The sequence below is a fragment of the Oncorhynchus masou genome, chromosome 14, assembly GCF_036934945.1.
Source record: "Oncorhynchus masou masou isolate Uvic2021 chromosome 14, UVic_Omas_1.1, whole genome shotgun sequence".
Classification (NCBI taxonomy): Eukaryota; Metazoa; Chordata; class Actinopteri; order Salmoniformes; family Salmonidae; genus Oncorhynchus; species Oncorhynchus masou.
Window position 1 is genome coordinate 24,969,483 of NC_088225.1, and position 9,307 is coordinate 24,978,789.

At 43.6% G+C, this 9,307-nt stretch overlaps 1 protein-coding gene across 2 annotated transcripts in view; it reads left to right on the top strand.

The window, feature by feature from the left end:
• grid2ipa (glutamate receptor, ionotropic, delta 2 (Grid2) interacting protein, a) overlaps positions 1-7,771 on the top strand; it is a 66,148-nt gene extending 58,377 nt beyond the window's left edge. Inside the window, exons 19-24 of one of the 2 annotated variants that reach the window (XM_064986994.1) lie at positions 627-782; positions 4,367-4,456; positions 4,559-4,688; positions 4,919-5,037; positions 5,229-5,393; positions 5,532-7,771. In XM_064986994.1, the coding sequence (XP_064843066.1) occupies positions 627-782; positions 4,367-4,456; positions 4,559-4,688; positions 4,919-5,037; positions 5,229-5,393; positions 5,532-5,615 (744 nt within the window). In that variant the 3' untranslated portion in view covers positions 5,616-7,771. Of the gene's footprint in view, positions 1-626; positions 783-4,366; positions 4,457-4,558; positions 4,689-4,918; positions 5,038-5,228; positions 5,436-5,531 lie in introns of both variants that reach the window. The other variant, XM_064986993.1, reaches the window with a different exon arrangement.
• Positions 7,772-9,307: the final 1,536 nt, after the last annotated feature.

Sequence of the window (9,307 nt, forward strand, 5' to 3'; positions counted from 1 at the left end):
GGAGTAGTAATAGAACTACTAGTAGTAGTAGTGGCAGCAGAAGTAGTAGTAGTAATATAAGTAGTAGTAGTAATAGAAGTAGTAGTAGTAATATAAGTAGTAGTAGTAATAGAAGTACTAGTAGTAGTAGTGGCAGCAGAAGTAGTAGTAGTAATAGAAGTAGTAGTAGTAATAGAAGTAGTAGTAGTAGTAGTAATAGAAGTACTAGTAGTAGTAGTGGCAGCAGAAGTAAGTAGTAGTAATAGAAGTAGTAGTAGTAATAGAAGTAGTAGTAGTAATATAGTAGTAATAGTAATAGAAGTAGTAGTAGTAATAGAAGTAGTAGTAATAGAAGTAGTAGTAGTAATAGAAGTAGTAGTAATAATAGTGGTAGTAATAGTATTGGCAGCAGAAGTAGTAGTAGTAATAGTAGTAGTAGTAGTAGGGTTTGTTGGTTGCTCACAGTCATCAAATGTGAGTTTGGTTGTAGGTGTTGTTGCTGGTTTTCTGTTTCCTCGTTTGTAATTGTGTGTCTTTGCATGTGTGTGTGTGTGTGTGTGTGTGTGTGTGTGTGTGTGTGTGTGTGTGTGTGTGTGTGTGTGTGTGTGTGTGTGTGTGTGTGTGTGTGTGTATGCATAATGTCATAGATGCTGTCAGTACCAGAGTACAAGACTCGTCTGAGAAGCCTCCACTTCAAAAGCACCCTGCAGGAGAAGACAGAGGAGATGAGGGGCGGCTACGACTGTATCTACAACGCCTCCATGGAGCTCAAGACCAGCAAGAAACTGGCCAAGATACTGGAGGTATACAGTTATGCACTCTGACATGTACAATCACTAGGAAGAGCAATGCAACTTCTTCAACTTGAACTTGTCACCCGCCAGCATGATTCTGATAAGATAAAACCAACAACAGTCTCATTCGGTGCTAAGAATGGAGAGAATGGAAATGCATTTGTTTGGCTTTACCAACGTTTTAGCTTGAGCCACAGACATACCAGGAAGGTTAAGGATCGGCAGTAGCCCAAACACATAAACAGCAATGAACAGGATGCTCCGCCACGTTTCCCTCCGAAAAAGAGGGAAACGTGGCGGTATTCTGGTCAGACTACGGAGACGGGCACATCGTGCCCCACTTCCTAGCATTCTTCTTGCCAATGTCCAGTCTCTTGACAACAAGGTTGATGAAATCCGAGCAAGGGTAGCATTCCAGAGGGACATCAGAGACTGTAACGTTCTGTGCTTCACGGAAACATGGCTCACTGGAGAGACGCTATCCGAAGCGGTGCAGCCAACGGGTTTCTCCACGCATCGCGCCGACAGAAACAAACACCTTTCTGGTAAGAAGAGGGGTGGGGGTGTATGCCTTATGGCTAACGAGGCATGGTGCGATGAAAGAAACATACAGGAACTCAAATCCTTCTGTTCACCTGATTTAGAATTCCTCACAATCAAATATAGACCGCATTATCTACCAAGAGAATTCTCTTCGATTATAATCACAGCCGTATATATCCCCCCAAGCAGACACATCGATGGCTCTGAACGAACTTTATTTAACTCTTTGCAAACTGGAAACCATTTATCCGGAGGCTGCACTCATTGTTGTTGGGGATTTTAACAAGGCTAATCTGAAAACAAGACTCCCTAAATTTTATCAGCATATCGATTGCGCAACCAGGGGCGGAAAAACCTTGGATCACTGTTACTCTAACTTCCGCGACGCATATAAGGCCCTGCCCCGCCCCCCTTTCGGAAAAGCTGACCACGACTCCATTTTGCTGATACCTGCCTACAGACAAAAGTTTAAAAAAGAAGCTCCCACGCTGAGGTCTGTCCAACGCTGGTCCGACCAAGCTGACTCCACACTCCAAGACTGCTTCCACCACGTGGACTGGGACATGTTTCGTATTGCGTCAAATAACAACATTGACGAATACGCTGATTCGGTGTGCAAGTTCATTAGAACTTGCGTTGAAGATGTCGTTCCCATAGCAACGATTAAAACATTCCCTAACCAGAAACCTTGGATTGATGGCAGCATTCGCGTGAAACTGAAAGCGCGAACCACTGCTTTCAATCAGGGCAAGGTGTCTGGTAACATGACTGAATACAAACAATGCAGCTATTCCCTCCGTAAGGCTATCAAACAAGCTAAGTGTCAGTACAGAGACAAAGTAGAATCCCAATTCAACGGCTCAGACACAAGAGGCAGGGTCTACAGTCAATCACGGACTACAGGAAGAAATCCAGCCCAGTCACGGACCAGGATGTCTTGCTCCCAGGCAGACTAAATAACTTTTTTGCCCGCTTTGAGGACAATACAGTGCCACTGACACTGCCTACAACAGAAAAATGCGGTCTCTCCTTCACTGCAGCCGAGGTGAGTAAAACATTTAAACGTGTTAACCCTCGCAAGGCTGCAGGCCCAGACGGCATCCCCAGCCGCGCCCTCAGAGCATGCGCAGACCAGCTGGCTGGTGTGTTTACGGACATATTCAATCAATCCCTATACCAGTCTGCTGTTCCCACATGCTTCAAGAGGGCCACCATTGTTCCTGTTCCCAAGAAAGCTAAGGTAACTGAGCTAAACGACTACCGCCCCGTAGCACTCAGTTCCGTCATCATGAAGTGCTTTGAGAGACTAGTCAAGGACCATATCACCTCCACCCTACCTGACACCCTAGACCCACTCCAATTTGCTTACCGCTCAAATAGGTCCACAGACGATGCAATCTCAACCACACTGCACACTGCCCTAACCCATCTGGACAAGAGGAATACCTATGTGAGAATGCTGTTCATCGACTACAGCTCGGCATTCAACACCATAGTACCCTCCAAGCTCGTCATCAAGCTCGAGACCCTGGGTCTCGACCCCGCCCTGTGCAACTGGGTACTGGACTTTCTGACGGGCCGCCCCCAGGTGGTGAGGGTAGGTAACAACATCTCCTCCCTGCTGATCCTCAACACTGGGGCCCCACAAGGGTGCGTTCTGAGCCCTCTCCTGTACTCCCTGTTCACCCACGACTGCGTGGCCACGCACGCCTCCAACTCAATCATCAAGTTTGCGGACGACACAACAGTGGTAGGCTTGATTACCAACAACGACGAGACGGCCTACAGGGAGGAGGTGAGGGCCCTCGGAGTGTGGTGTCAGGAAAATAACCTCACACTCAACAAAACTAAGGAGATGATTGTGGACTTCAGGAAACAGCAGAGGGAACACCCCCCATCCACATCGATGGAACAGTAGTGGAGAGAGTAGCAAGTTTTAAGTTCCTCGGCATACACATCACAGACAAACTGAATTGGTCCACTCACACAGACAGCACCGTGAAGAAGGCGCAGCAGCGCCTCTTCAACCTCAGGAGGCTGAAGAAATTCGGCTTGTCACCAAAAGCACTCACAAACTTCTACAGATGCACAATCGAGAGCATCCTGGCGGGCTGTATCACCGCCTGGTACGGCAACTGCTCCGCCCACAACCGTAAGGCTCTCCAGAGGGTAGTGAGGTCTGCACAACGCATCACCGGGGGCAAACTACCTGCCCTCCAGGACACCTACACCACCCGATGTTACAGGAAGGCCATAAAGATCATCAAGGACAACAACCACCCGAGCCACTGCCTGTTCATCCCGCTATCATCCAGAAGGTGAGGTCAGTACAGGTGCATCAAAGCTGGGACCGAGAGACTGAAAAACAGCTTCTATCTCAAGGCCATCAGACTGTTAAACAGCAACCACTAACATTGAGTGGCTGCTGCCAACACACTGACTCAACTCCAGCCATTTTAATAATGGGAATTGATGGGAAATGATGTAAATATATCACTAGCCACTTTAAACAATGCTACCTTATATAATGTTACTTACCCTACATTATTCATCTCATATGCATACGTATATACTGTACTCTATATCATCGACTGCATCCTTATGTAATACATGTATCACTAGCCACTTTAACTATGCCACTTTGTTTACATACTCATCTCATATGTATATACTGTACTCGATACCATCTACTGTATCTTGCCTATGCTGCTCTGTACCATCACTCATTCATATATCCTTATGTACATATTCTTTATCCCCTTACACTGTGTATAAGACAGTAGTTTAGGAATTGTTAGTTAGATTACTTGTTGGTTATTACTGCATTGTCGGAACTAGAAGCACAAGCATTTCGCTACACTCGCATTAACATCTGCTAACCATGTGTATGTGACAAATAAAATTTGATTTGATTTGATTTTCTGATTTATTCCCTGAGTGGAAAATATAGTGTTATTGTGGGTAATGTTCAGCCTTAAAGTGGTAATGTTGCTGTTTCAATCCTAAACTAAATACAAGCTATATGCGAACTGTGTCAAATGTTTCCTTAGTTTGTGCTGGCGATGGGGAACTATCTGAACAACGGTCAGCCGAAGACCGGCAACAAAACCACCGGGTTTAAGATCAACTTCCTCACTGAGGTGAGCTCCTCATGGACATTGGCCTGTATTCCTATCACATTTCTTTACTTCACTGTTGTTAACCCACGGACACTGTCACTAATGCACTACTGTTTCTTGTAGCTCGGCACCACAAAAACAGTGGATGGGAAATCTACGTTTCTGCACATCCTTGTCAAGTCACTGTGTCTTCACTTTCCCAACGTCCTGGATTTTGCCAAGGACCTCACCACGGTTCCCCTGGCAGCCAAAGGTAAACTGAGTAGCAGTTTCTTCATGTGTGCATTTTCTTTTGTGTGTCGGGTGTAGTGTTTCATGTACTGCATGTTGTGTTACATGTAATGTTTACCTATTGCGTGTAAATGAATAGATTAAATATGTAATCCTGTTTTTCCATAAGCACTCTTCCACCTTTGTTCTTCCCCCTGCTCTCTCTTTCTTTCTCTCTCTCTCTCTCCCATCTCACTCTCTCACTCTCTGTAGTGAACCAGAGGACCATCACATCTGACCTGAACGACCTTCACACCACTATCCAGGACATCCGATCTGCCTGCCAGAAAATGCCTGCTACAGCAGATGACCGCTTCGCTGCAGTCATGAGTGTATCTTTCACAACTAACCTGAGAGAGAGAGATTCATTACATAATTCATTACAGGCTTCTATATTCACAGGTGTGAGAGTATGCATGCTGTAAAATAGCCCTTTACATGGGGGTCTCTCACCCCATCCACCACCAATATGTACTGTAGCTCCTACCTCTGGCTGTTGTATCCTTGACTTCCCTATGAGCAGGGCTTCCTGGAGAACATCCACCCAGCACTACAGTCTCTGGAGTCCCTGCAGCAGAGGGCCATGGAGGAGTGGTCCAAGACAGCCTCCTTCTTCGGAGAGGACAGCCAAGCCACCAACACAGAGTCGTTCTTTGGGATATTCACTGAGTTCCTCGCCAAGTTTGAGGTGAACCGCCTAGAGTTTGAAAGAGACCTCTGAAATAGACAAGTATGTAGTGCTATCAAGAAGTGCTATCAAGACGGTAGTAGTAATGGTACTGCATGTTTTTGTCTGGTCTGACAATGTTTTATTGTTGTTTTTCAGAGAGCTCTTAGTGAGAACCAGGCCAATGAGAACCCTCCTAGGAGTCCCAGGAGCCCAAGAATGGCCTCACCCCTGGCCTGGTGATCAGAGAGACAGGAAGAAGGGTTGGCAGGCAGACAGGCAGGCAGGCAGGCAGGCAGACACACACACACTTTCTATCTCTCTCACACACACACGGACAGGAGCGCATGCGAAAATCCGCATACATGCACAAACACATACACACAAATGCACTCATAGCATTTCCATTTTTGTAATTCAAGAACTGTATATTGTGGGAATTAGGTTGTCTGCAGAGTTGAGCATACAGGGCTTTAATACGTGACAGTGTAGTTTGAATGTCCAACTTTGTATATTTCATGGCTATAGAGTGTTCCTCTGGAACAGACAAATTAAGCTATACTGGATCAATGGTTTTGTTTTTATATATTTGTAAATAAAAATGTTATACCATTTATAGAAATGCAAAGATTCATGAAATGGAATAGGAAAGAGACGGACATCAGTAACTATTTGAACCCAGCTGTCTGATATACTGTATATGAATGTATGATACAATTATAGGCTAGAAAGATTAAGTCTACAGAACATGATCAGCAATGGTAAACAGAATACTGGATCGTTTTGAGAGACATACAGATTTAAACTATTATTGCTAAAAACATGTATTTGATACTTCAGCAGTTTAAAGAGATGACTGAATGTCTGTGTCAATGTCTCTGATTTGAGAATTAAATGTGTATTATATATTGTACCACTAAAATATAACTGCAATGATATATGTAATACAGGATATACATATTTAAGTAGTCAATTATGAAATGCTTTCCAATAATTTCAATTTTTGAAATGATTTACCTGTTCCATATTTTTGTAAGCCGCCCACCACACTGAATGTATTTACAAGTTATTCATCTTGAATGAAGTGTGTCTTGTACCATATCCAGTGGATACTCATTACTACTAGAGAAAGGGAATGTTATGAAAAGGAAAACACATTTGTGCTGTTACCTATCTGTCCCTCTCCGTCTCTGATTGTGTTGATACTGACCTGCTGTCAACGGGCAGTGTTCTATTATGAACCGTAGGAGGATTTGTTACATTTTCATGATCATTTCTGCAGACTGCACCTTCACTTTAACCTCTACAATTCAATGAGGGGACACACTACTTTCTTGAAGCACATTACTTAAAGGGATAGTTCACACAAATTAGAAACATGACATTTTGGTTTCCTTACCCTGTAAGCAGTCTATGGCCAAGGTACGACGGCAATCCAAGATTTGGTTACGTTTCCCTGGCACTGTTCCCTGGCACTGTTCCCTGGCACTGTTCCCTGGCACTGTTCCCTGGCACTGTTCCCTGGCACTGTTCCCTGGCACTGTTCCCTGGCACTGTTCCCTGGCACTGTTCCCTGGCACTGTTCCCTGGCACTGTTCCCTGGCACTGTTCCCTGGCACTGTTCCCTGGCACTGTTCCCACATTCTAATGTTTTAGCATTTGTGGCTCAAATCCCATTCAAGTCATGCGACCGATATTAGCATTTTTCATGCATCATGTCCAAATAATCCAAAAGTATCTTAAATTGATTGTGAAGCTCAACAAAGTCACTTATACAGTAGATAATATGAACATGATCCGTGAAAATTATAACATCATTCCTGTGACTTGAATGGGATTTGTACCACAAATGCTAAAATGTTAGTAGTGTCAGGGAAACTAAACGAAAGCATGGATTGCTGTCATACTTTGCCCATAGACTGCTTGCAGGGTAAGGAAACCAATATGTCATTTTGTAATATGGCTGAACTATCCCTTAAACAGTAACTCTAGGGACTTTAATGTCATAGGATGTTAATACTTAACTTCATCAAACCTTGTTTTAACATATCTTTGTCGTTTTACATATTCAATTAAAGCAACACTGGTCTCCAGCTTTTCAGACATTCGTTACATGACAGAAATAGGACATTCTTTAGAATACAACTAATGTGGATCATTTTAGATGAATAAGATAAGGCAGATGTAAGGAGACGTGCTTATAATGTTATTCATAACATGTCGATAAGTTATTGCCATCATTTATTTTCTAACGGTATGATCTTAATTTCTGACTTTGTCGTCTGGATAGCTATACATATTCAGCAATGTGTTCTGGAAGTTGTTGCTCTCAGATAAGTCTATGTTTTGTATAGTAACAGCCAACGCTGACAAATAAAAAGCCTGGTATAAGAACATTACCCTGAATTACTGTCTTTTTCCTAAATACAGTGTTGGGCTCTGATTTCTTGACTTATGAAATATACTTATTCATGTCACTGAGGGAGGGTAATGTAAAACGTTTACATTATGTCAGGATATCTCACTGAGGGAGAGAGGGTAATGTATAACATTTACATTATGTCAGGATATGTCACTGAGGGAGAGAGGGTAATGTATAACGTTTACATTATGTCAGGATATGTCACTGAGGGAGGGTAATGTATAATGTTTACATTATGTCAGGATATGTCACTGAGGGAGAGATGGTAATGTAAAATGTTTACATTATGTCAGGATATGTCACTGAGGGAGAGAGGGCAATGTATAACGTTTACATTATGTCAGGATATGTCACTGAGGGAGAGAGGGTAATGTATAACGTTTACATTATGTCAGGATATGTCACTGAGGGAGAAAGGGTAATGTATAACGTTTGCATTATGTCAGGATATGTCACTGAGGGAGGGTAATGTAAAACGTTTACATTATGTCAGGATATGTCACTGAGGGAGAGAGGGTAATGTATAACGTTTACATTATGTCAGGATATGTCACTGAGGGAGAGAGGGTAATGTATAACGTTTGCATTATGTCAGGATATGTCACTGAGGGAGGGTAATGTAAAACATTTACATTATGTCAGGATATGTCACTGAGGGAGAGAGGGTAATGTATAATGTTTACATTAGGTCAGGATATGTCACTGAGGGAGAGAGGGTAATGTATAATGTTTACATTAGGTCAGGATATGTCACTGAGGGAGAGAGGGTAATGTATAATGTTTACATTATGTCAGGATATGTCACTGAGGGAGAGAGGGTAATGTATAATGTTTACATTAGGTCAGGATATGTCACTGAGGGAGAGAGGGTAATGTATAATGTTTACATTATGTCCGGATATGTTATTGTTAGCCATCAGGGATCCAATGGGAGGAGAAGAGACACCGTCTGGTACCAGTCACCATGACAGCTGTGAGTTGGGGAGGAGTGAGCACTTTGGGGCAGAGGTCAGGTCAGATGAAGTGAGGAAGAACAGATATGGGGCGGCAGGGTAGCCTAGTGGTTAGAGCGTTGGACTAGTAACCAGAAGGTTGCGAGTTCAAACCCCCGAGCTGACAAGGTACAAATCTGTCGTTCTGCCCCTGAACAGGCAGTTAACCCACTGTTCCCAGGCCGTCATTGAAAATAAGAATTTGTTCTTAACTGACTTGCCTGGTTAAATAAAGGTTAAAAAAAATAAAAAATATCACTAAGGTTCTGTCTAGCAACAGAGATGCACTGGCTGTTGAGATGTGTAGGAGGAGACTCAGCAGAGGAGAAAGGGTTAGGAGAAAGGGTTAAATATCAGTGCTTCTAGACCTATCGGCTGCCTTCGATACTGTGAACCATCAGATCCTCCTCTCCACCCTCTCCGAGTTGGGCATCTCCGGCGCGGCCCACGCTTGGATTGCGTCCTACCTGACAGGTCGCTCCTACCAGGTGGCGTGGCGAGAATCTGTCTCCTCGCCACGC